Raw genomic sequence first — 27,247 nt, 5'->3', positions numbered from 1 at the left:
ACCGACATGCCACCCACCTTGAACTCCAAATGTGGATCCAAAGATTGCTGAGCTGTGAACACAGTATTTGTGTAACTCTGCCAGTATTGTAACCGCCCATATAACCTCAGGAGAGTCAAAGCAAAACCATGCTGAAAAGTACAAAAATAGCTTGAACATCACCACTGAAGAAGAGGATGTTCAGGCTAGGCTTCTGAATCCAGATCTTTAGGAACACGTTTCCTAAAGGCCAAGAACATCTTCCTTCCTTGGTTTCAGGCTGGAAGGTCTAGCCATGCTTTTGGCACCTGGGTAACAAAAATAGGAGTGCTTTGACCATTTGTCCCAGGAAATCAAATCCTGTCCATCATGCTTCTCTAAATTAGAAGGTGCAGATGCATCATTATGGCATCATGACTTTACTGCAGAAACAAAGTACAAACATCTTAGGACAATTTTGATTCTGGAGTATTTCTCCTGTACTTTTCAATCAACCATGCCACCTCCCTCAGACTGGTGTCCCCCAGACATGGGGGACCCCAACTCCCATCCCTTGGCCAGAAGTTCACTGGCCCATGCTGCCTAGGAACATTGGGAACTGTTCTCTAGCACATCTGGAGAATGTTGAAGTCAGCTGGTCTAAAATGACATTGCAGCTCAGATTTTGTCTAATTTCCCCACCTCTCACTTTATTGTAGGTCAGGCAGAGAAAAATGATTTTCCCAAGACCACCCAGTAAGCTTCATAGCAGAAAGGGAACATAATCCCAAACATTCCCCATCCGCTCTATAATAATTAGACCTGGATGGCTAAAAGTATGTTGCTATGGTACATTGAATAAAATATATGATATTATTTGCTGAGAGAGCTTCCCCCATGCTGCTTTGTTTCATGGATGACAACACATAGTGGAAGAGTAGTCACACACCTTTGCAATATATGATTTCTCCCTCTTCCTTGTGGAGAACTTATGGAAACATGGGCCCAGGGAAGAACTGTCTTCATGCATATGCCCCTCTGTGTTCCCAGGCTCAGCGTCACAACCAGCTACCACTGGAAGAAGAAAATCCATCTGAATTTCTGAGATGACGTATCAATAATATATAGCCACCAAACCTCATATCAGCTGTGTTCAAACTAAATGTTTAAGGTATGGATTTAGCAGATGCACTTACACCATGTACTAAGCTTAGTTCATGTTAAACTTTGGTTCATGTTGGGTTTTGTGTACCATAGTATGTGGTGCAAATCCAGCCTATTTATAGTTCAATGAATTCTGTGAATGCTAAAAAGGGTTTAATTGAATAAAGTATGTAATGCAGGGCTACAGTATCTGGACCGCAAAACTCTTAAGATCATTACAGGTCAACGGAAAGATACAGAATAATAATGTTTTGCTGCTCTCTAATGGTTCGGATTTTTGCAGCCCTGATACAGCTGTAATGTGTGAATATAGACAACATGCACTGAGAAGGTGTCCATGTGGTGTGGTAAAAAAAAGTGAAAGCTCCATCTATTTTTTATGTGCAACTCATAAAAAACAGGTGCCACTTCAATCATACAGTCATGGCCACAATCTTGACTTTTTTGACCATAACCTGAAGATAATCCTGATGGAGATAGTTTGGCATTCTAGCTAATCTAATACTGTGGAAACAGATTGGCAAATAATCTGTTTTTAACTCTGTTCTATGCCGCCCAGAGTTGTGTTGTGAGATGGGCGGCTATATAAATTGGTTTAATAAATAAACAAATAACCCTTCTTGGGCTTCAGCCAGAAGTTTTTTCAGCCCATTGAGGAGCTGGTAAGGACTGAATCTGGGACCTTCTGCATCTAGCTATGCTCTTCCCCACTGAGCTTTGGCCTCTCCCTTTATAGTAAGACCAGGATGCTTTCAGTTCCATAATTATATTTGTGAATAAATGCTAATTGCCTCTTCTCACATATTGGGGGAAAGTGGCCTTTTGTAAAGCAGTGTAGCTGCTTCAGGGGCTGTTGGTTGAAGCTGAACCTAAATAGTCTTGTCAAGACTGATGTTCTTTCTTTCAAATGCTCTCTCAAGGGAGGTCCACCTAGATCCTCTTAATGTTACTTCAGAAGAAGGTAAACTTCTTATGTAGTTTTCAGACTTTTTACCACTCTGGTCCTACTATCATGCTATTTACTGAATGGGCTTATAATTACTGTATGTTCTAGACAACTATGAGACCTGTTGGGTCATCCTTTGAGAGAAAGGCAGTGCAGTCTGATGTGACCAGAATGAACATTAAATTTTAGGCTGACCATTTTTTTTTACCCCAATGCTGGATTGTCCCGTGATCATCTAAGAAGAGTATATATCATAAATAGAAAAATAACTGTAGTGGCAAACAAACTTCAATAATAAGTCAATATTTACTTACCTAAACAGATAAACAGAATGACCGTGGGTGGGCAAAAAAGTAGTGGGAGTGGGAGCAACTTCTGACTTCCTGCTGGCTTCCCCATTGACTTTGTTTGTGGGAAGCCAGCAGGGAGTGTCAGAAATCAGAATCACGTGACCGTGGGACACTGCAATGGCCACAACTTTGAGGATAAAACTGGTCTGAACATTGTGGAAATTTCAATTCCATAGGAGTAATGGGTCCTGAATATTTTTACACGTTCTTTAAGTTAGCAGATTTTACGTACCTTGATTCAAAAATTGTTGCAGTATAATGCACCGTTTGGGCTAACCTGAGGGTACAAATAGACAAACAGATAAACACAATGAGAGTTTTAGTAGTATATAGATGTTTGTAATATTGTTCCTGTCAGCCACCCTGAAAGAGCAAGATAAATGTATTAAATGCAGTGGTTTGGTATTGTTGTTTTGTTTTGCTTTTTTAATTTGCTTTTAACTTAAAAAGAAAACGAGAAAAAGAAGAACATGATAGTATATATAATTATTTGGGGAAAATTGGATAACATTAACCTGTAGAATTCATTGCCACTAGATATGGTGATGGTCATTAAGGTAGAGAGTCTTAAACTAGGAATAAATTCACAGACAATAGAGCTAGTAGTCTTAATGAGTGCATACTACCTCCAAAATCATATCCTAAATATTGCCCTCATTTCTTGCATACAGACTTCCTGGGTGCATCTTGCTTGCCATTGTGTGACCTAGGCTGCTGGGCTGCTGGATCTTTTGTTTGATCTAGAAGGGATCGTTGGATATTCTGAAGATATTGCACCATATGGTTAGCCAATGTAGCAGCATGTTGGAGTATTCTTAAGGTGAAAATTGTTCTGATTCCTGACTTAAGAATTGTATGGCTTTTGGATCTCACTAGCCTGAAAAGACTAAAAGGCCTGCCAGATAAAACTGGACCAAACTTTATTTATTAATGAAATCTATAGGCTCTCCCAAAGCTTACAAAATACACAGTAAGGAAACAGTACAAATTCAAAAAAGCATCAAAGTTCCAGAAAAAAATCCACAATCATTTAGAGCAGGGTTTCTCAACCATGGCAACATTAAGATGTGTGGACTTCAGTTCCCAGAATTCCCCAGCCAGCCATGATTTAGAGAAACCAGAACATCACACAAAGAGTCTATCACCTACTCTAACCCAGGAGGGGTTAAGGGCCCATTTAAATAGAACCAGAATGAGGAGCATACAAATCCTGGGGAGTGAGGGGGATTGGTGTTCCACAGGGCAAGCCCCATAACAGAGAAAGCCCACTCCTGGGTTCCACTAGGGGACATTGTTTAATTGATGGGATCCAGAGCACGCCGACTGTGTCAGACCATGTGGGATGGGCAGAACCTACAGGGGATAGGTGTTCTTCAGATAACCAGGCCTTCTGGCATGAAAGGCTTTATAAGACATGAATAATCATTTCATTTGATGTTTCTGATTCTTGACTCTTACATAGGTACTGTTTTCCTTGACTGCTGGGGTAATACATAACATTCTTGCCTAATTTAGATTCACAGCGAATGACAGTCTAGATACTATCTTTCAAAGCTTGTGGCATCAGTCCAGAATTCTGTGATACTTGTCTTTGACAACAGTTAAAATATTACTAGTGAATTGGGACTGAAATTAGATTCAGAAGACCAAATGATTTATCTTAATCATTAAAAAGCTACCAGTTTATTTCAAGTGCAAATCTGTTATCAGGAACAAGACATCATTATCCTCATCTGACTAGTCTAGAAGGACATCTGAACACCAATATTTTGAAGAATCTTCTAAATTAAGCTGAAACTTCCAAGGGAGAGAGTTCTATAGTCTTAGGTGCCACTGCAAAGAAGTCTCTTTATCATATTCTGCACCTTGGGATTTTGTAAAACCAACATAATCTTGTATATGACATGAGATTTCATATCCCCTAACATTTTTGGTTCAAATATAACTGCCACATATCCATAAATATGACAACTAGGCTGTGAAAACTTTTTATTTATTTTTGCATTCCCCAAGTCACAATACAGGCATTCAGCACTAAAATATCAAGAGGCCATGTTCACCAGCTCAGTACATACATACACACACATTCCTGCTTTGTTCTTCAGCTTTTGGAATGCTGTTGGTAAAGGAATCGGAGAGAAGCTAGCTTTGAAGGGACTCTGCTTCACATCTCCCTGGCTGCTTGTGCTACTGCAGTTACAAACAAAATCTCCAGTTAAATTTCAACCCTGAGGCATACAGAATGGAGCGTCACATTTTGTGCCAGAATTCTCTGTAGCCTTTCCAAAATGATGATCAGTTACTACTATTCTATTATTTTTATATCAATAGATCCCCAAACTTGAGGAAAAACACATAAGGCACTGATCACTATTTCTTATTGTTTGCTTTCTAGCTTTCTCCTTCTTCTTTTAGTTTTAAGAACAATTCAGCATACTGAGAAATTATGTCACTTCATTTGGTGACATAATTGTAACATCAGTTGCAGTCCACTATCTTGTGCCTTTGACCACGCAGAGTTTTCAGTAGGGAAGGCAAGATAATCAGCAAGACTACAAGGCACACTGTGGGTATCTTCAACAATCAAAGTGCATTTGGACTGTGCACAGATTGTGCCATTTTATCATTTAATCACTAGGTGAAACTCAAATGTAACTGGGTCAAATCTAGTGCCTTCTCTTGTTAACCTGCTGTGTGACTTCCTGTAAGTTCTAAGGTTCCCATGAAGTCACATTTTAAACCATTCTCTAAGTATTATATTTGCTTGCCTAAACCTTCTATATTAATAATAGCACTGCAAATGACTGCAGTAATAAAACACAAAAGCAGATTCCAAGAATGTTCTTTTCGGAATAATGTAGCTCTCCTTTGTGAATCTAGATTTGCTCCTTGGTTTGTGTGTATGTGTTTTATTTGTCTGTGGCTTGAGTCATTGTTGATTCCTGGCAACTGCCTTGACAAGTCCATGGAGTGACTGGCCCAAGGTCACCCAGCTGGCTTCGTGCCTAATGCAGGACTAGAACTCACAGTCTCCAGTTTCCAGTCTGGTGCCTTAACCACTATTCCAAACTGGCTCGTGCGTGTGTGTGTGTGTGTGTTTGTGTGTGTGTGTCCCAAATCAACCACAGCAAGATGAAGACCTATTTATTGAAGGGCATGGGCTGTAATTTACCACTCTAGTCCAGTGCAAGTTGAAAGTTCTTTCACTTCCCAGGGCTAAGGAAGAGTGACTGGCTCAAGGTCATTCAACCACTTCCATGCCTAAGGGAAGACTAGAAACTAGGCCTCCCTACTCCTAGTCCAGCATCTTAACCACTCTACCACCCTGGCACATTCTTCCCCCCCCCCCCCCCGCCATCTCTCTCTCTCTCTCTCTCTTTCTCTCTCTCAGGAAGAGAAGCAAGAGAGAGAGCAAGAAAGAGATGGATAAAGATGGGTTTTGTAAGATTCCCTGTAAGATTTACTTCTGTTATTGTGGCAAAGAAAGAGAAAACCAAGAAGGCAAAATGGCTGTCTGCTGAGACACTAGAAGTAGCCCAAGAAAGAAGGAAAGCAAAAGGCAACAGTGATAGGGGGAGATTTGCCCAATTAAATGCAAAATTCCAGAGGTTAGCCAGAAGAGAGAAGGAATTATTTTTAAACAAGCAATGCGTGGAAGTGGAAGAAGACAATAGAATAGGAAGGACAAGAGACCTCTTCCAGGAAATTAGAAACATCGGAGGTAAATTCCAGGCAAAAATGGGTATTATCAAAAACAAAGATGGCAAGGACCTAACAGAAGAAGAAGAGATCAAGAAAAGGTGGCAAGAATATACAGAAGACCTGTATAGGAAGGATAACAATATCGGGGATAGCTTTGACGGTGTGGTCGGTGAGCTAGAGCCAGACATCCTGAAGAGTGAGGTTGAGTGGGCCTTAAGAAGCATTGCTAATAACAAGGCAGCAGGAGATGACGGCATCCCAGCTGAACTGTTCAAAATCTTGCAAGATGATGCTGTCAAGGTAATGCATGCTATATGCCAGCAAATTTGGAAAACACAAGAATGGCCATCAGACTGGAAAAAATCAACTTATATCCCCATACCAAAAAAGGGAAACACTAAAGAATGTTCAAACTGTCGAACAGTGGCACTCATTTCACATGCCAGTAAGGTAATGCTCAAGATCCTGCAAGGTAGACTTCAGCAGTTCATGGAGCGAGAATTGCCAGATGCACAAGCTGGGTTTAGAAAAGGCAGAGGAACTAGGGACCAAATTGCCAATATCCACTGGATAATGGAAAAAGCCAGGGAGTTTCAGAAAAACATCTATTTCTGTTTTATTGACTATTCTAAAGCCTTTGACTGTGTGGACCATAACAAATTGTGGCAAGTTCTTAGTGGTATGGGGATACCAAGTCATCTTGTCTGCCTCCTGAGGAATCTGTATAACGACCAAGTAGCAACGGTAAGAACAGACCATGGAACAATGGACTGGTTTAAGATTGGGAAAGGAGTACGGCAGGGCTGTATACTCTCACCCTACCTATTCAACTTGTATGCAGAACACATCATGTGTCATGTTGGGCTTGAGGAATCCAAGGCTGTAAAATCGCTGGAAGAAACATTAACGATCTCAGATATGCAGATGATACCACTTTGATGGCTGAAAGCGAAGAGGAACTGAGGAGCCTTATGATCAAGGTGAAAGAAGAAAGTGCAAAAGCTGGCTTGCAGCTAAACCTCAAAAAAACCAAGATTATGGCAACCAGCTTGATTGATAACTGGCAAATAGAGGGAGAAAACATAGAGGCAGTGAAAGACTTTTTATTTCTAGGTGTGAAGGTTACCACAGATGCTGACTGCAGTCAGGAAATCAGAAGACATTTAATCCTTGGGAGAAGAGCAATGACAAATCTCGATAAAATAGTTAAGAGCAGAGACATCACACTGACAACGAAGGTCCGCATAGTTAAAGCAATGGTGTTCCCTGTAGTAACATATGGCTGTGAGAGCTGGACCATAAGGAAGGCTGAGCGAAGGAAGATCGATGCTTTTGAACTGTGGTGTTGGAGGAAAATTCTGAGAGTGTCTTGGACTGCAAGAAGATCAAACCAGTCCATCCTCCAGGAAACAAAGCCAGACTGCTCACTTGAGGGAATGATATTAAAGGCAAAACTGAAATACTTTGGCCACATAATGAGAAGACAGGACACCCTGGAGAAGATGCTGATGCTAGGGAGAGTGGAAGGCAAAAGGAAGAGGGGCCGACCAAGGGCAAGATGGATGGATGATATTCTAGAGGTGACGGACTCGTCCCTGGGGGAGCTGGGGGTGTTGACGACCGACAGGAAGCTCTGGCGTGGGCTGGTCCATGAAGTCACGAAGAGTCGGAAGCGACTAAACGAATAAACAACAAATTGTGGCAATCCACTTTCAGACTTTCCTCATTATTACTCAAGTTACCCACCACCAGAGAGTGAAGAGTAAAAATGTCTTCCAGCTATTCCAAAGAATTCCAAATTCCAAATAAGAAATCTTTCATAACAGCAATATTGAAATAACTTGTAGGTTCATTTGTTCTGGCTTTGACAAATTTCAAGCTGTTTTATTTAGACATCTTACAAATTATGTTGTGCAGATGTAATTTTGCAACTGTTTCTCTTGTTATAAATTGAATGGTGTGTACCCACACATTTGAATATTATTTTGACTAATAATTAAAGATTTCAAAATGGTCAGGGATATATCAACACAGATCAAAGTCTTTGTTTCTTTAACTGGTCCAGATGGCATTTCGATTGAACAGATTCATACGTATAATGACAGCCTTCCCCAACCAGGAGCCCTCCAAATGAGCCATGAGGGGGGAGGTCAGGACAATAAATTGGGTGGGAAAAAGACAAAAGGGGAATTTTATCTCGTTTAATTTAAATATAATTAGTTATGGCACAGCAGGTGACAGCACCTAAGAAAAGCGAAGGGAAGTGAAGGGAAGTGAAGTGAAGTGAAGACTTCCCAGATTTTAAGTTGGCCTCTGGGAGAGTAGAATGACTGCTGTACAGGGGCATCCATGGTTGTGTGGGTATGTGTCAAAAAAATCAAGATGGCAGCTGAAACTGCATAATTGAAGCCTCGCTCCTTTTTTATGTGTGTGGTATGTATGATGCATATAAAAAAGGAGCAGGGCTTTGATATCACAATTGTGGTGACCACCTTGACTTTTTTGACCTACCGCCTCATAAACATATCTGCTGCTGCGCTAGGCAGGCCTTCAGTCTGATCCAGCCCAATTCTTCCACTGTTCTTCCATCTGTGCTGGAATGCTATCTTCCCATTCATAAATCTGATCAATTTCCATTAGCAAAACAACTGCATCAACTGTAATCTTTGATCCAAACATAAGATGTGAGTCTATGTTTGCCTCTGTATGGTCTGTGTGAATCATGTATTTTGATCTAAATGTCAGCTTGATTTGGAAAATTGCTCCAATTCAGTTTGAATGTTAGAACTGAATTGGCTCTGTTTCATTTGGATTTCCAAACTGATTGGGAGAAAGTAATATCTGTGCAGGCACAATATTGTCTAAATTGATTTGGAGGCATCCTGTTGGATTCAACAATTCAAATGTTCCAATCATCTCACAGAATTTGATTCTGAGATCTGATTGAACTGCCTTTGACTCTAAATCGACTATTCATACAACCCTAATATACATTTCTACATGCATATCTATATCCACCATCACATACAAATACACTGGTTTGTAAATGGTGGAATGTTTAAAAGGAACACAGCGCTTACTCAGGTATGATTCCTTTAGAACAGGGGTATCCAATCTTTTGGCTTCCCTGGGCCACACTGAGTGAAAAGGAATTGTCTTGGGCTACACATAAAATATATAATATACATAGTTAATGTATGTAAGGAATAAAACTTCATTTATTTTTTATATTTTTATTATAAAATTTAAAAAAAGATGGCAACATAAAACTAGTGGGATATTTGACCTTGTTTTTGTGAAACGAATGCATCAATGGTTCGATGAAAGTGGTTGCAATTCTCAGTGAATTCTCAAGGTGCTTGTCAGACATTTTAATTCTAATTTTACTCTTCATGTGCTTCATCCTTGAAAATAGTTGCTCACAAATCACCAGAAAGAGATTTCATGAATAAGGCGTGATTGTGAAGCGAGGGATATTTTTCTCTGGGAAGATAGGTCTTACAAAAGTCCAGTAGAAAGACATGATCAAATTTTTCTTTGAGTTGAATGTCTGATTGCAACTCTATGCATTCCATTTGAAAATTCAGAGGTAATGTAGTTATGTCGACTGAAAATGGAATCGAAAATATACCAGAATATTGATGATTTTTCCAGAAATCTTGAAACCTGTTCTTAAATTCCTGTATCAAACCAAAAAGCAAGGCTACATATTTCTCACTGTTCACAGGACTGTGTTTAGCCAACGTGTTAAAATGTATAGAATTATTTTCCATAACTTGAGCTTGCCATACATTAAGTTTCATTTCAAACACTGTTATGGTTTGAAACATTGCAGTGATAAGTTGGTTTTCATCTTGAAGGTGCATGTTTAACTCATTTAAATGAGCTGTCAAATCCACCAAAAATGCTAAATCTGTGAGCCATTTTTCATCTTCAAGTTCTGGCACAAATTTTCTTTTTGATTCCATAAACGATTTGATTTCATTTTGCAAATCATAAAATCTTTTCAGCATTTTACCCTGACTTAGCCACCATACTTCAGAAAAGTAAATGATGTCCCCATCATCAGCATCCATACTTTTAAGGAACTCCTGGAACTGGCAATGATTCAATCCCTTGGCCCTTATGAAATTCACTGCTTTGATGACAAATCGCATGACATTATCCATTTTTAAAGCTTTCATGCATAAATTTTCTTGATGTAGAATGCAGTGATACTTCATCAAACGTGAGTTGCTGGCGGCACTTGCATCATCTTCTATCAATTTTGTTAAGTCCCTCACTTTTACCAACCATTGCCGGGGCGCCATCTGTAGATGTACCAGATATGTTGACAATGGTTAAAGAAAATCGCTTTAATGTCATTTTTACTGCTTCGTACAAATGAAGAGATTTAGTTATGTCTTTTAATGGCACCAAAGAAGCCATTTCTTCAGTAACATTATATTCGTTATCAATACCTCTAATAAAAATGGCAAGCTGAGCTGTATCTGTAGCATCAGTACTTTCATCCATCGCCAAAGGATAAAATTTGAAAATAGCAGCTTTACTCTTCAAACCTCTTTTGATAGATTTTCCTATTTCTTCAGTTCACCTGGCTATAGTCTGGTGAGACAAACTGATTTTTGAAAAATCACTTTTTTTATCAGGACAAATTATATCTGCCACGCTTTCCATACATTGCTTAATTAATTCATCATCGGTAAATGGTTTTGATTTTTTTGCAATCAGATTTGCTACCAAATAACTAGCTTTTATAAGAGTCCTTTTGAGTTGTGACTTTTTTTAAAAAATTGTTGAGACAACAGACTTTTTTTCAGTTCCACTGATTTGTCGTTATGACAAATTCCTTGATATGCTTCGAATTTGGCAGCATGTTTTTCTGTATAATGCCTTTTTAAATTGTAGCCTTTGAAAACTGACACATTTTGAAAACTACAAATTAAGCATAGTGCCTTAGTATTTGTCTCAACAAAAAAGTACTCATCTGTCCATTTTTCGTTTAATACTCTTCCTTCATCCACGATTTTTCTTCTTTTCTTTTCTTTTTTGGGTTCTGGTTTCTGTTGAAATGACATTGAAGCCACAATGGAATAAATTTATTAAGGAATAAATATATATTTTTAAGAAATAACACAACAAGCCCATGGTAAATTGTTAGGCAGGCAAATAAACAAAGCAAATTTTAATAATCAAATAAGAAAACTTACATGTCTACTTAATAATAATAACAATAAATGCCTGTCATCACAGAACCCGTGTAGGTACCGTAGGTTGAAATATTATATATAACGCCAAGTCACCACAAGCTGACGTGTGTAGCAGGCGGCTGCGGCATTAGCACTGCACTGCCCCCTCCCCTAGACAGTGTTCCATTGTTTCTACCTTCACAGTCCACGCTCAAGCACCACACGATCGAGTCACAAAAAAGATCGCAAAATAATTTGTTTACAATTTGGGAGGCCGCATTACTAGCTGTTCAGGGCCACATGCGGCCTGTGGGCCACAGGTTGGACACGCCTGCTTTAGAAAGAAGATGCTGAAGGCTTAAGGGATGTTATGATCTTAATCAGTTGATTAATTGATTGTTTATAAATACAAGGATTAAAAGAAATGGAGGCATGGTTTAAACATTCTAACAGCCAAATCTATTACCTCAGATCAGATACCCCAAAGGATCCAAACTAACAGAACCAAATACTGATTGCTTACACAAAGGCCCCCTGCAGACTCTGTGTTTCCCTTAAAAACTGCATTTCAATTACATCCAATTACATTGCCTTTAGTTAAGACTGGGGGGGCGGGGGGAGAGAGAGAAGGGTCATCTTTCAATCTTTGAGAAAACTTGAGGAAGACCCAGCTATTGTGAACATACTGCTGATCTCCCTGACAAAAAAGGTGCCTAGCAACGTAGTCACAACTATTAACATAATCTCCAGTTACACTTTATAAAACGTTGTAGGAGGAGAGCTGTGTTAGCCTATGATAGCCAAAAATCAGAATTTAGTCTGAAAAGGTACTACTAGACACCTTCTGATTTTGATATTTATTTATTTGATTCTGTCAATCTGAGCATCTATGTGACTAGCAATTAATAAAATGAAAATGCAGATTAAAATATAATATAATAAAACATAAATGAAAATCAATGAAAATATTAATTTAGCCGGTAAAAGAGATGCATGAGCTATGTTTCTAGTGGAAGAGTGAGGGAAGGACAGGTGCACCTCCCAAGAAAATGCATTCCACAGCCCAGTTCCTACAGGGTTGACATTTTTCCGCTTCTGATATATTTCAGTTGTGCAGCTCTTCAGATGTTATTCCTCAAAGGTGCTTTGGAGCATGCCAAACATCCACCTGTCTGCTGCTCTTTGTCAAGGTGCATGTTCCAGAGTCACGTTCTGAAAACAAATCTGAAGTGTTGCAGAAACCTAACATATGCCTGTGTGAGCACAGAGACATAAATTCTGATTTAATGTCAAATTACTGTATATGCGCTACTTCATTCTTTCCACAATAGTTGCTCCTGTACTTCATTCTGGAAGAGTATATTTTGCGATATGCAGTGACTGATTTTAACTGAAAAACCTCTGGATGATTATATTTGAAATGAAAGCCATATATAGGGAATCTTCCTTTTAATGGGCAGAGGGAGCTGACCGTTCACAAACGTCCATTAAATACAAAGGTGCATCCTTCTGGCACCGTATCTCTTTTGTGGAACGTCATCATGCAGATGATGTAAATGGCCTATTTGCATCCATTTATATCATTTGCATGATGACAGAAATGATATAATTGGCAACATTGTCCTCCTCCTCCTCATCATCATCGTCAGGATAGCATAGGGAGGATGTTCAGGGACTATTTTCCATGGCAACAGAAATAAGGGCCAGAAATAATAGGCATAAGTTGTGGTTCTCTAGGTTTGGTTTAAATATAAGGAAACCCTCTATGACAACAGGAATTGTACAACAGTGGAACCAGCTACCTATAGAAGTTGTGGGTTCTCTGTCCCTGAAGGTTTCTAAAAAGAGGCTGGACAGCCACTTCTCAAGGATGGTTTAATTGGTTTTCCTGCACATTCCAGAAGGGTGGACTAAATGCTACTTGTGGTCCCTTCCACCTCCACAGTTTTATGATTCTATAAAATCCAATGGAGGATGCTATTAAAAATCAGAAGTTCTGGCAGGATAAAAATACAGGTAGTCCTCGGTTAACAACCACTCATTTAGTTATCATTCAAAGTTACAATGGTGCTGAATGAGTGGTACTTATGACCAGTCCTCCAACTTGTGGCCATCCCAGCTCTCCTGCAGTCACATGATTACGATTCAGGTGCTTGGCTGTGTTCGTGTGATTGCCATTTGTGACCTTCCCTGACGGCTTCCCAAAAGCAAAGTCAATGGGGGAGCTGGCAGGGGAGGGTGCAAGCCACTCCAGTAAATCGCTCTTACTCCCACTGCTTTTTCTCCCAAGGAGCTCCCAGGTGGCAGGTCGAGTGTGGGCCCTGGGCAGGCAGGTAGCCACCCGTCCGGCCACACTCATGCTGCGCCAAACACACTCTGGCCTTGCCTCTCTTGCGCCGTGCCGCAGCACCCCCTTCTCCTGCCCAGCAGCACTCTGTACCACTCACAACCTGCTGGCCTGCTTGTGAGCCACCTATGGAAAGGTTGGTCCTGACTGGGACCTGTTACTTCCTGTCATCTTCCCAACTGACTTTGCTTGTTGGAAGCCGGCAGGAAGTTGCCATGATTGCTGCCACTAAGCGATGCGGTCACGTGACATTGTGCTTTATAATCACTTAGCAACAGAAATTCCAGTCCCAGTTGCCATCGTAAAATAAGGACTACCTGTAGCTTTCATTGATGTTGAAGAAGGCAGTGATGTCTGAAGTAAGCAAGTAAAAATCAGCCAGAATATGTTTTAAAAAATACAGTGGCTACTGAAAACAAGAAACCAGTTTTCAACTACAGACACATTTCCATGGGTCAAATTGAAACAGAGATTCCACTTTTCTCTTCTCAGGGGTGGGCTAAGAGCAACAATCTCAGGTGAGCTGGCCCCTAGGAGACATAGGTCAGCCCAGTAATCAAGATCAAAAAGCAAGCCAGGAGCAAGTCAGAAGCCAGACCAATGAAGGAAGAACTAAGAATGCAACAGCACAGCAGTATATACAATATGGTTTAATTGGTTTTCCTGTATGTTTTGTTTGCCACGCTGAGTTGTTGTCAAGATGGGTGGCTATATAAATTGGTTAAGTAAATAACTAATAAAAACAAATATTTTGCTGTGTAAGCAGTGTTCAGCTGGACTGAGGAACTGATATGTTCTCCTATCCAGGCAGATTCAAGGATTAATATAAGCAGTGGAGTCAAGATTTTCTCCGAAAATCTCCATAAAAGATTGTGCCCAGGATTGAACATCATACTCTAAGTGACATCTGACCAATATAACATCCCAAGATATAATTCTGCTGATAAAGACTAAAGTTATATTTGCCTGTTTGCTGACACATCATGCTGCTGACTCTTCCATCTTTCACTGTGAAATTGAGGAAACATGGGTTCTTTGAGCCAGTCTCTATCCTCTAGCCCAACCTACCTCATAGGGTGCTTGTTATGGAGGAAAAATAGGAAGATAAAGTACGTATATCATCTTGTGCTCTTGTAGGAAAGGTGAAATACAAGTCTAAGAAATAAGCTAATGAATAATGCTCTTGAAGATAAAAGAAAACAATTCTGATAGAATATGGGGAAAAAAATTCCTCACAGTGAGAGCAGTTGGAATTCACCTTGCTTGGCCAATCTTCTGTTCCAACTCCACCCAACAGATGTGGTGGGCTCCCCATCCCATGGGACTTCAAGCATGAGGCAGAGAACTGGACCCCTAAATGTCTCCAACCAAACTTTTAATTCTGTGATTAGTTGTGGTGGTTATGCTGATGGACAGTCTTTTTTAAAAACCTTTTTTGAGAAAGAGGTGTAATAGTGATGGCATTTTGTGACCTTCTGTATTATTTTGCACTAGATGCTATTACTTTACCATAGCATCAATACAGTAGATGTACATGCTGTCATCAGCTAGGACAGAAATGCCAACATTTCTTAAGGTTCTTTCTTCATTTGCAGTTTACATGAGTAAAGGGTTAAGTTTAGGGTATTATCTGGCATCTCAATGATCTCCCTGGATAGCAAGCCATTGGACTTATCCTGCTCCCTCATTAAACAGTTTTATGTCCATCCTTTCAATTCTGGAAAATAACCAGGTTTTGTTCCTGCTTAATCCATCACATAGCCAAAATGTATAAAGCTTATTCCAGTTCCTCCATTTGGGGAGAGGGATGTTCTTGTGACTAACCAGCCTCAATCAATCAATGGTAGATTTTGAGAGGGAGTGCTTAACTTGGGGGTGGAGAGAAAAGTAATACATGCTATTAGCTACAGGTAGTCCTCCCTTAACAACCCTAACTGGGACCGTCAATCCATTGCTAAGAGAAGCAGTCATTAAGTGAAACATCACGTGACCACCCTGCTTAGCGACAGAAGTTCTGGCAGTCCTGGTTGCAGTTGTTAAGCAAATCACCCATGGTTATTAAGTGAGACATCACTCTGACTGCAATTTGCGACCTCCTGCCAGCTTCTCCATTGACTTTGCTTGTCAGAAGCTGTCTGGGAAGATTGTAAATGGTGATCATGTGATCGCAGGACACTGTGATTGTCATAAATGTGCAATGGTTGCCAAGCACATGAATTGCGATCACATGACTGCAGGGATACTGTGATGGTCATAAGTGTGAGGACTGGTCATAAGTCACTTTTTTCAGCACCATCATAACTTTGAACTGTCACTAAATGAATGGTCATTAAGTGAGAACTACCTGTATTCATCAGCCAATTGGCTTCCTCAAGGTCTCTCCCCCTCCTGTTCCCCTATAAAGGAAAATATATTTTGTTAGCTAGGCAGCACTGCAAGCAAAGTCAAGTCAGCTATTCTGGCAAAATAGGAAGTCCATATGCCATATCAAAGGCTGTGGATCCCTAATATGCTCTGGATCCCTAATAAGGAAACCCTCTAACAAAGGACTTTGTTTACTCCGCACTTCCGGTGCTTCTCTGGAGCACGCACGAGCAGTTCACCGCTTGGCCACAAGATGGCACTCTTAGTAAAGACTTCAAAGTCCAGCTTTGGTGGTGCTGAAAAGAAAAAAGCGTGTTCCTTGAAAAAGGAGCCTGACTCCCATTTTTCCTACGTGTCACGCCGTTCGGATGGCACTGAGGTTCCTTCCCTGCCCCGAGCGAGCTCTTTCCTTGCGGAAAAGCGGCGGCGGCGGCGGCGGCTCGCTCCAGTAAGGCAAAGCACCGACTCAGCAGAACCCGAGCTGGGGTTGCCTTGAACGCTTTTCCAGCCCCGAGTGCCGTTGCCACAGGCTCCTGCCTTGACCACTTCAGCCAGCAGCCCCCGCCGCCGCCCCCGCCCAGGATCCCCGAGCCCTAAACAATGGGTGGATTGTGCAAGATCAACCCGGCCCTGGTTTTCTTGCTGAGAGCTCCCTGGACTCTCGGCTCCGGATGTGCCAAATATAAACCGCGTAGTAAAGCAAACGAAAGTCCAGAAACCGAGTTGGGGAGGGGAGGAGAGGGAAGATCGGCCGAGCAGGGCGAATTCCACGTATCAAATCTAAGCGGAGGATTGTTGCTGTGTCCTTTGAAAGGCACTCGTGCCTCCCCCCACCCCCCCAAAAAAGAGTTTTACAATAAAAAGCGGAGCAAAGGGTTCTCAACGTTGCACACAACCTCCTTCCCTCCAGGGCCCCTTCGGAGTCAAATTCTCCTCAAACGACGTCGACCACTTAAGTCGGGGTAGCTACCAACGGAACATCCAGATCTGACCCCCTTTTCCACCCCGCCCGGTCTCCTCTCGCGAATCCACGCCCGACCCATTCCGCGAAGCTAAGGCACCGCCGGGCTCGAAGCACGTGCCACGCCGACTCTGTCGCCGCTGCCCGGACGCCGTTCCTCTCTCCGAAATCTCCCCCCTCCCTAGAAGAAGCGCGTGGAGGGTCCAGTCTGAATCCAACCGTGTCCCACCAGGTAGCTTTGGGACTGCCGGGCAAAGCAGCCGTCTGTGCAAGCAGGGCACGCGTGAACCCCCTGAGCTCTGGCCCGGCTGCATCCGAGCGATTCGGACAGAGACGTCGTAGCCGGCCCTTGCGGAGAGTAAGGGAAATGCCCCGGGTGCCTTAGAAGGAACGACTGGACGGAAGCAGAGACCAGGAGTTCAAGCGCACACATCAGGGGTCTGTTTACAGCAGCTTTCCCCAATTTGGCGCCCTCCAAATGGGCTCGGGCGAGAAATCCCCAGGTGCCCATTCAGCAAGTGCCCTCCCATCTGGAGGGCGCCACGTTGGAGAAGGCTGATCGAGAATATCCGGGCAGGCCAAGGGAGAGTTCCTCTGCAGTTGTGCTCCGGATTTCTGTTGCCTGGCTGGCTTCTGTCCCTTCTTGCTTTCTTGTGTTGGTCGGTGCAAATTCTCTTCGCCAGGATTTATGAGTTTCGCGGTTTCCCTGGCTTCTCATCTGCTCCATCCCGCCATTAAAAGCCTTCCGCTCCGACTAAATGGGTGCGAAGTGGACATTTACATAAACGTCGCTGTCGTAAAGCAAAGCGGACTGACCGTCGATTGGTGGGTGGGTGCCTGTGCGTTTGGTAAAGTTATTTGCCATTTATTTAGATCAAGTGATTCCTATAATTAAACGATTAGGGACTGGCTTAATGTGATTTTATAAGGGCTGCGGCCATTTCCAAAGCAAACAAGGCGCTCAGGTCTCCTGCACACGCGGCAGACTCGCAAGAGCGCAGTTAACAGCCCTAACTCTAGAGAATAAACAGCTCGCAAAAGAATCTGTCGCTCCAGGCCACTGAAAACAACTCCGGATTTGTTTGCCTGATGTTGACTTTTTAAAAAAACATTAATTTCTTCCACCTTCATTTCCATCTCCTTCCTCAGCCCTCTTCCAAGAGATCCCACCAGTTACAAGGTATCTGAAGCGATGTCTGAATCGCTGCGCAAGCCTGATGCCCTCCCGGCCACAGATGATGGAGAACATCTATCACGAGCAGGTCATGAAGGCTACGATGGGGAAGTGATGGTCCTAAAGATGTGGCTGAATGAAGCTCCCTTTAGCCAGGAAGGTCAGTAGTGGGTGCTGAGAATTGTATTTAGTACATCTGGGGAGGGGGCATAGTCCCAGCCCCAATTCTTCAGGAATGATGGTTCCCATGCTAGGTTTTTTGTTACGCAATCTCATAGTAGGTAGGAAGTTTCAGACAGCCTTTTGTGCTTCTTTAGAGGTTGTTCCCTTAACTGCAAAGGGTCCCCACTGATCATGCATAGGATCACAATAAAAGCAGGGCACCTTGTTCTTGAAAAAATCCAGCTGTGAAAGGTCAACACATCTGGAGAGTATGAGGGTGGGGAAGGCTGCTGGCTGTGAAGAGGGTTATGGGAGTTGTAGTCCAATATGCATGGAGGGGCAGAGTGGAGAAAGCCATTTTGGAGAAGAAGAGGAATATAAGGGATGACGCTGGTGAGGTGGGAACCAGCAGAATTCAGCCCAGACAGAACAGTGCTGACAGCATACCTTTAGCTGCAGAAGGGCCTTGAAGGGAAATGGCAAAGGAGCCACTGACTTGGAGACTTGGGAGGAAAAAGCTTAAGATTGAAACCCAGGGAACTGATGGTGGCCAACTGCTGTAGGAAGGCCTCTTGTGGATGGGTATTTCTGTCTTGCCTGCAATAAAGCAACTAATCTTGGAAGCTACTTCTGTTACTGAATGCAGGGCTGAATTTCCAGAGAGTAAATTTTTCTTGCCATGTCTGGTGAAGACTGGCAAGGAGGACGAGGAAGAGGAGGAGGCAGAGAACCTCCTTGAAGTAGTGAAATTCAGGTTCTCCCCTTGTACACTTGAAGAACAGCCCACTTCCAGGTCTCTGGGCTAGATGGACCCCTCCTGAGCACATCAAGGACTGTCTTTGCAAGACCCATGGAACCACCAATAATTGGGCCATATCATAAATTAATCTCCTGGGTAGATAGGGTTTAAAGTGTCCTGAGGGAGCCCCCACCCCCAGTGCATACATTAAATAAATTCTGGTTACTGCTTTACAGTGAATATGAGTCAGTTTCCTCTACTTGATTCAAGAATAAATCTCATGTTCAAATGGAGAGACCTGCTGGCACCAACATTCAGCTCAAGATGAACAAACTATCTGGGAAAAAATGACTGTTATTTGGAGGGGCTGAAAATTTCACCATGCGAGGTGATTCTCTGTTAGAGGCCCACCCATGTGCTTTTCCGCTTTTCCTCGTGGTCACCCCACATCGAGGTGGGAAGGTTATGACCCCAGCTGACCTCAGCAAGCGAAGGCTGGTGATTCTGGGGATGGGAGTCTCTTTACACCAGAGTCACTGATGTCCCTCCTCAGAGGCATTTTCTGAAAGGAATACTGAGTAGTACCTTCGGACTCTTACAAGCTGATTTGATAAAAGCCTTTGCAGATCCACAGCTTCCAGAAAATAGAAAGCATCCCATGCCAACTGGATTTTTGCTCATATCAACTCCAAAATAAGACACAAATTATACTATAGCATCCATTGAGAATATGATCACCACCTTTGAAATGAAACTGGTTCATTTCACAGAAATTTCCCTGCCTTTAGAAATAATACTTGGGAATAAATTATTGTAATCCGGAGAAATTGTCCCAAAGACTCTGTGGAGTCCCTCGTTACAATATTTCTGCACCGAACCACTTCAGCCTTGATCTGTTACCCTCGCGATTAGCCCCATTTTGTGGATAGGAAAACTGACCATGAGAACCAGAGGCTTGTCCAATGCCATGCCTGTAAGAAAGAAAATCTTATTTCAGATGTGATTCCTTTCTACCTCCAGCCCACACATCCTGCTGTAGGCGTGTGTGCAGCTTGCATCTCTTTCCCTCCCTCCCTCTTTCAAGACCACTAATTTCACATTTGCCAGGAAGCACCCAAGGGAAGGGTGAAAGCTTCTGCTCGTTGCCCGAGAACTGACGTGCACCTCGTCCATCTCCTTTTCTTGGATCTGGGGCTGCACTCTGATATGGAAAGACGCGGACCAAGCGTTCACACGTGCGGGAGCGGGAGAGAGAAGCACTTAGCCCCCAAGGCGCTGTTTTCCTCCTTGTCTGTGAATTGCACAAACTTGACGGTCCCCTGCTTTTAAACGCCATTCCTGCCCCTCCCTGCCGACGGGCTGCAGGGCGCAGAACCCCGAGATAATGGTGACGTTCGAATGCCCCCCTCCTTTTTTTAAGGGAGCGTGAACGGAACTTTCAAAGCCAGCCAGCCAGCAGAGCGCTTTGTTGTGCTAAACTAGTTGGACGAGTTAGGGTGTCGCTGCTCCTGATTGCTCTGGCCAATGGAACCCGATCCACCCCGCTGTGCGTAAGAGCGCAATTAAGGATTTAACCAAGCCTCTACGCTCCCTGCTAGCAGTCTGCCAGAGCTATAACCAGCCCCAGAGAGCTCCCAGCCGCCGCCGCCTCCCTCCCTCCCTCCCTCCCCCCGCCATGGCTGCCTAGAAGACCCAGCCGCCCGCCCGCCCGCCGCTTGCCTGCTTGCCTGCCAACCAGCGATGACAGGGGTCTTTGACAGAAGAGTGCCCACCATCCGGTCCAGCGATTTCCAGGCCCCCTTTCCGAGCAGCGCGGCGGCCGCCACCATGCACCACCCGCCCCAGGAGTCGCCCACTTTACCCGAGTCCTCGGCCACGGACCCCGACTTCTACAGCTCGCCGGGAGGCGCCCCGCACGGCTACGCTTCGCCTTCCTCGGCGTCCTACGGCAAAGCGCTCCATCCTTACCAGTACCCCTATCAGGGCATGAACGGAACCGCCGCCAGCTACCCCGCCAAAGCCTACGCAGACTACAGCTACACCAGCCCCTACCACCAGTACGGCGGGGCTTACACGAGGGCGCCCAGCGCGGCCAGCCAGCCAGGTGAGAGGCGCCGCCGCCGGCAGGGGACGGGGGCTGGCGAGCAGTGCTCGGACAGGACGAGGGGCACGCCCGAAAGAGCTGGAGCTGCAGGTGGGGGACGCGCCGCTCCTCTCGGGCCGTCTGGGGTCTGCGCGGAGCCCTTCGGGGCTTGGGAGGGGACCGTCTTCCAGCCCTGCCCTGCGCCTTGCTCCGCTGGAGGATCCGGGGCTGGGAGAGGGCAGACGTGGCGGGGGGGGGGGGGGGTGGAGAGAAAGAGGCTTTCTTGATTGTCCCCCAAGTCCGGACCGAAAGGCAGCGAATTCGGGAAATGGAAAGTGGGGGATCGAAAGATTCCCACCCCCTCGTGGGGCTGCAGCGTTAACAAAAGAAAAAGAAAAAAAAGAATACGGCTGTGAAGAGTTAGACTCTTCGGTGGAGAGTGACCCCATTTCTACCCTCCTTCCCCACATTTGTATACGTAATTTTTATCGCAAAGGGACTGGAAAACTTTGCTGCGCCCACCTAAATTTCTGCAGAAAGACGGGCCGAGTCTGAGGGGAGAAAGCGAACAGGGGGAGATTCTCATCTGATCTTTTTTTTCCCTTCTTCCCCGCCTCCCTCCTGAGGGAGGAGGGGGAAGGGGGGGAAGGTCTCCTGAATAGCGCTAATACGAACTTCCAAATTCGTCCCGGGGTTTGCTCCCACATACGGAGAAGCGCGGTCGAAACGGTTTCCTTGTGGCTCCCCGGGAAAGAGACGCAAGGAAAATGAAGCGCTTCTCCCCGAGGCAGTTCGGTCTCCCTCCTCTCCACACCCCACACGCCGCCACCCCGGCCCAGTCGTTGGGAGACTGCGGCGTCGCCTTCTGCGAATCGAAAGCGAGGGAACTTTTGCGGCCGCCTGCAGGCCTTCGCCTCGCCTTCCCTGTTTTTTACGCGGAACCTATACATGTCTGTGTGTCTTTCTGTGTGTGCGTATATGTGTACACACACACACTTACACAGAGAGAGAGAGACAGACAGGCAGACGTGCACACACATTTCCTCCTTCTCCGTCCACCACCCCGGTACTTCTGACTGTGTATTTCTTGAGCTGGCCCACGCTCTCATCAAAATAGAGAAAAACTGCCAGTGGCGCGTTGAGGCTTCGTAAAAGGAACCAGACGCAACCGCGCCTCTCCTCTCCCCCTACCCCACCTCCGGCCGATCGGCGGCGAGATTATTCTGTATAATCGACTCTCTGTCTGGGCCGGATTTGGCTACTTCGGCTCAGATGGAGGGAAACGCTTTTTTTTTACCCTTGTGGTGGGGGCTTTGAACTCTGCAGACCTCAGAAGTTCTGGTCTCCGGTAGGGTTGAATTCATGGAGCTGCAGTCAAACGGGGAGAGGGAGAAAGAGGGCGAGGTGGGGAGGAAGCAGGATCTGGACTGAGAATACTGCAAACTTTGTTGTTGCCCTGTAATCAAAAGGCTGCTTTAAGACGACATTTTAAACGGCCACCTCTTCTCCCTAGCCCCAGGCGGGCACGGCACGCACACCCCTGCCACCAGCTTCCTATGCTCTCCTTTCACTAAAACGCTGAGCCAAATAAATACCATCCCGGGAGAGAATCTCTTTAGGCAGAGGAGACGCTGCTTAAAGGCGCTCTGTCTTCCGCCGGTGTGAAATTGGCAAGAGGTCTGGGCCGGCCCGTCCGTTTCCACCACCCTCCCGATCTTCCAGGGTCCCTGCAGACCAAACGCCTCGCGTTTGTTTGTAAACTTGGCTAGAGGCAAGTCCGGGTCAGCGGGATAACTGCTGGCCCAGCCGCCAGATTCGGGGGAGGGGGAGGGGCGTGGTGCCGAGTTTTCTCGCTCGTCTCCCTCCTCCTCTGCTTCCTAAGCCTGTTCTTTTCTTCCCTTCCCTGCACCCCGACTGTTTAGAGAAAGAGGTGGCTGAGCCCGAGGTGCGGATGGTGAACGGCAAACCAAAGAAAGTGCGAAAGCCAAGGACTATTTACTCCAGTTTTCAACTGGCGGCGTTACAACGGAGGTTCCAGAAAACCCAATACTTGGCCCTGCCCGAGAGAGCCGAGTTGGCCGCCTCTTTAGGCCTGACGCAGACTCAGGTAAGGACCAGCGGCCGCGGCCTGGGGCTCCTTCTTCCCTCCCTCGCGGCGGGCGAAACGCTCCGGGCAACCCGAATTTGGCGCGGCGATCCAAGGGCCTCGTTTCGCTTGCGGTGGTGCAGAGAAATCCGGGCTTTCTCCTCGAGGACAGCCCCTGGGTGCTTCTGGAGGCCGGAGGGCCCGAGAGAAGTAAGGGACGGGAGTGCGTGCGCGTGGAGGTGTGTTGGGTGTTTCGTTTAATCCTCCCCGCCCCCGCCCGAGCATGTCTCCGTGCGAGGTTGCTGGTGAATCCAACTTCCGCGCCAAACAGGCGCCTGATTCCACCGTCGGCGGCATCAGCCAGATCCCTTCGAGGGCGGGGAAGAGGATCTCAGGGCGAATTCAGAAAACAGCCTCGCCGAGTGGGAATTAATCGGGCTTCACTTCGGCACGGAACGCTGCGACTCGATCCCCAGGTGCTTTGTTTATAGCCCGCCGCATTGAGGGGTCTGCTTTTCAATAGCCACCGAGTTTTTCGGCCTTCTGGAACAAAAGAGGGGAGGGGGCAAAGTGGGAGGACCTTCTGCCTGTTCAGCTCAAGGGAGGCGGGAGACGGCTTGTTAGACAGCTACGGCGGACCGTGGTGGGGACTGCTGCAGAGGCTTGGATCACAAAATGAGTTACTCGTGCACCAGGTTTTGGCTCCTTTTCGTTTGGAGCGGTGTTCACCAGGCTCCCTTTTCGTTTATTTGTTTTTCCCCCTTTCTGTTTTCCTCCCCCACTCCATGTTTTCAAAACTATTTTGGGCAACTGCTCTATGGTTTAGTGGTCAGCCCCATGTCCAGAGACGCGGGAAAAGGAATGACACCCTATATTGTATCAAATTTTTATGTTACAAATACCATCACTTTAAGGCGATTAGCTTTTATTTTACATTTCTGCGTTCCGTGTCTGTTTACGTTCTCGTCTCTGATGCTTCGGCCCTTCCGGTGGCTGTTTTCGCCTGGCCAGGATCTCGATTCTGCCCGACAGAGGCAGGTTCGAGAGGGAGGAGAGGTTTTAAGTCTTATCCCCGCTGGGAAGGAGGACTGGTCTTCGGCGTCCTTAAAAGAGGCCTTTCGCGTCGTACCCGGCTGGGATCATTCGCAATTGGCCTTGAAGGCTACAGACCTAAGCCCACTCACGGCGCTCTTCATACCCGCGCGGTCTCTTTGCTGGCGTTGGTGCAGATCCGTGTGGAACTGTTGCCCGACTAGCCCCCACGTTCCTAACCCTTCCCACTTTCTCGGAAGTAAGCGCATTTCCCGCGGCCGGGCGTGGGGGCAAAGCTCGGGCCACTTGGGGATCCTAAGCCGGCTGCTTAGAGAGGGCGGCTGGCCATCTTCGGCAGGCGTCCTCGAGCGGCACCCGGCCGGTTAAGTCCAGGTCGGGGCAGAAGGCTTCCGGAGGAAGGGTCCGCCCGGCCTTTCCTTTGCCTTTGTGCTTGTCCGTTGGGATCCATCCGGCCCCTCCTCCCTGACTTCTGCCGCCTCTTTTTCTTCCTTAAGGTGAAAATCTGGTTCCAGAACAAAAGGTCCAAGATCAAGAAGATTATGAAAAATGGAGAGATGCCCCCGGAACACAGCCCCAGCGCCAGCGACCCGATGGCTTGTAACTCTCCACAGTCCCCCGCCGTGTGGGAACCGCAGGGCACGGCCAGATCTCTCAGCCACCATCCTCACGCTCACGGGGCAACCTCCAACCCGTCGCCGGCATCCACGTACCTGGAGAACTCCTCTTCCTGGTATTCCGGCGCAAACGCTCTGAGTGGCCACCTGCAGCCTCACGGCTCCCTTCAGCACTCCTTAGTGTTGGCTTCCGGGACAATCTACTAGAACAGGCCACCCTTTTTTAAACCATCGTTCCTTCCTCTCTCGTTTTGGACTCGATTGCTTTTGTCCGTGAAGGGAAATAATAATAATAATTAATAATAATAATTAATAATATGGGGGACTCTTCTCTTTAAGGGAACTATAACAGGATGAAATGTGTAAAGCTTGTGCATGTAATTTATTGCATTTCAAAGGAAACTCCTCCCGCCCCCCGCCCCCCCCTTTCCTTACGTTTTCTTTTATTTTTGAAGACGGACTTTGGATTTGCGTTGGTTCTCATCAGCCTGGACACTTTCAAAGGTGCCTTGAAATCTTATGACCTCAACTTTTTTCAAGAGACTTTTTTTCAATGTCATTTTAACCCTGTACATACGTGTAGATAGAGGAATTAAACTGTATATTCTGAATAAATAAAATTATTTCCACCGTAAGGACAAAAATAGGAGAGAGAGAGAAAGAGAGAGAGATAAAAGGATGACAGGTTACCCATTTTTTCCCCTTCCATTGATCGAAATGAAGTAGAGGGTACTGACGCTGAATCACTCCTCGCTCCTTCCTTCCTTCCTTCCTTCCTTCCTTCCTTCCTTCCTTCCTTCCTTCCTTCCTTCCTTCCTTCCACCCCCTTTTCCTCCTTTGTGATTCCTCCTTTGTTTCGAGGGCAGCCCTATGGCCAGTTATTAGAAGCAGCCCTTACCCCTTCCAGAGCCTACATTCGGAGCAGGCCTGTGTCTCGTCCAGGTTCCTTCTGGAGTGGGACCCGATTTTCCCCGAGGTAGGGAGGGAGGCGCCGAGGCTCCGAAAACCTGTCGGAATCTCGATCAGGGTCTTCAAACCTGCCCGAAAGTCTGGAAGGTTTGGGTGGGGGGCGGGTACTAAAGCAGAGACCGCAGCCTGCTCTTCTGAATGAGAGCAGCAAAGGCGAATCGTTTCCCAGGGAAAAACGGCCTGAAAAAGACGAGGGGGGTGGGTGGCCTTGGTGGAGTCTGTCCCTGAGTAGGAACACAGTATTTTTCCCTGGATTTCTGCTTCCTTGGGTTCTCTTGAATTTTCGGGAAGAAACCAGAAATAGCCGGTCAGCGCAACGCGGCGCATTTCCTTCCAAAGGCGCTCCGGAACTGGGCAGCTGCAGATCGAGGCGAAGCCACGGAGCCGCTGCGCCTCCGGACTGGAAGTAAAGGTGATCTGCGAATGGGGCCGGCTTTGAACGGGTCTTTGTCCCGTCTCTCCCTCTGCATCCCCATCTCTGCGCCACCAGTTCCGAAATTAAATCCTGAACCAGCCCCTGAAGGCAGTCGGATCCTGGGCAGGGTGGCTGGCGAGGGAGCGGGTTTGCTTCAGGCCTCTTGCGCCTCGCAAGCCAAGCGCGGCCAAGGCGGGGCAAGTGAACGGCGAAGGGGTCGAGGTGGGCATTTGGCGCTGCTTCTTCTTGCTTTGGGCGTCACCCCCACCCCTTCGTCTCCCTATCCAGCACCCACTTCCAAGAAGGGTAAGCTTTGGAAAGTAGCAGGGCAGCTTGGGTTTGGGAGTCATTTTTATTCTGGAAAGAAGTTTAAAACAGAAAGAAACCTCATAAAAATTACCTCCTGTCATCTGAGGAGTTCAGCAAGAGATGTTCCAGGACTTGGAGACAGAAACTTAGAAAGGCTCGCTTTGTAGCCCCAAGCAAATTTACTGATGTCTGTTTCCTTCCCCTTCCCCTTCCCCTTCCTTTTTCTCTTCCTTTCAAGTTTGGCTCCTATCAGTAGGAGAAGTAATATGATTGGAAATAAGTTCGTTTGTTTTGTAACGCATTTGAAGAACAGTATTTGACTTTCCTGTATGTAGGATGTCCCGCTCTTTTATCCTGATCCCTTTCCACAAAATATTGTTCACGTGCTCATCCCTGCAGTCTTCTTACGAGCGTTTTGTTCCGGGCATTAGTAGAGCTCACAGCATCTCAGGCCCATTTTTGCCCTCCGGATGACGTTCCACTATTGACTCTGCTGAGGGCCGAGGCAGCGAGCAATGCTGAGGGAGCTGTAGCCCCGCGGATGTTGGGGATGATGGGAATTGGCCTCCACCGCCATCTGGAGGGCGATTCAACTTGCCTTCTGTAGCTTTAGATTGGTTGAGCATTAGGGGTTGTGCAAGTTCGATTTTGGCCTACATCGT

At 45.7% G+C, this 27,247-nt stretch overlaps 1 protein-coding gene across 1 annotated transcript; it reads left to right on the top strand.

Annotated features, from left to right (window-relative positions):
• The first annotated feature begins 20,769 nt into the window (after nt 1–20,769).
• On the top strand, nt 20,770–25,517 carry DLX5 (distal-less homeobox 5). The gene is made up of 3 exons (XM_063301929.1): nt 20,770–21,160; nt 23,062–23,246; nt 24,773–25,517. The coding sequence occupies exons 1-3, from the start codon at nt 20,797–20,799 to the stop codon at nt 25,097–25,099; spliced, it is 876 nt and encodes a 291-aa protein (XP_063157999.1). The 5' UTR covers nt 20,770–20,796; the 3' UTR covers nt 25,100–25,517.
• Nucleotides 25,518–27,247: the final 1,730 nt, after the last annotated feature.

Source organism: Candoia aspera, chromosome 4 (assembly GCF_035149785.1).
Source record: "Candoia aspera isolate rCanAsp1 chromosome 4, rCanAsp1.hap2, whole genome shotgun sequence".
Classification (NCBI taxonomy): domain Eukaryota; kingdom Metazoa; phylum Chordata; class Lepidosauria; order Squamata; family Boidae; genus Candoia; species Candoia aspera.
The sequence above is the reverse complement of the archived record's forward strand: the minus strand, read 5'-3'. Positions and strand labels throughout refer to the sequence as shown.

Excerpts from the sequence above, each read along its gene's own strand:
- DLX5 (XM_063301929.1), top strand. The coding sequence starts at position 20,797 with ATGACAGGGGTCTTTGACAGAAGAGTGCCCACCATCCGGTCCAGCGAT. Across the intron at positions 21,161-23,061 it reads CAGCGCGGCCAGCCAGCCAG|AGAAAGAGGTGGCTGAGCCC; the intron begins GTGAGAGGCGCC and ends CCGACTGTTTAG. Across the intron at positions 23,247-24,772 it reads TAGGCCTGACGCAGACTCAG|GTGAAAATCTGGTTCCAGAA; the intron begins GTAAGGACCAGC and ends TTCTTCCTTAAG.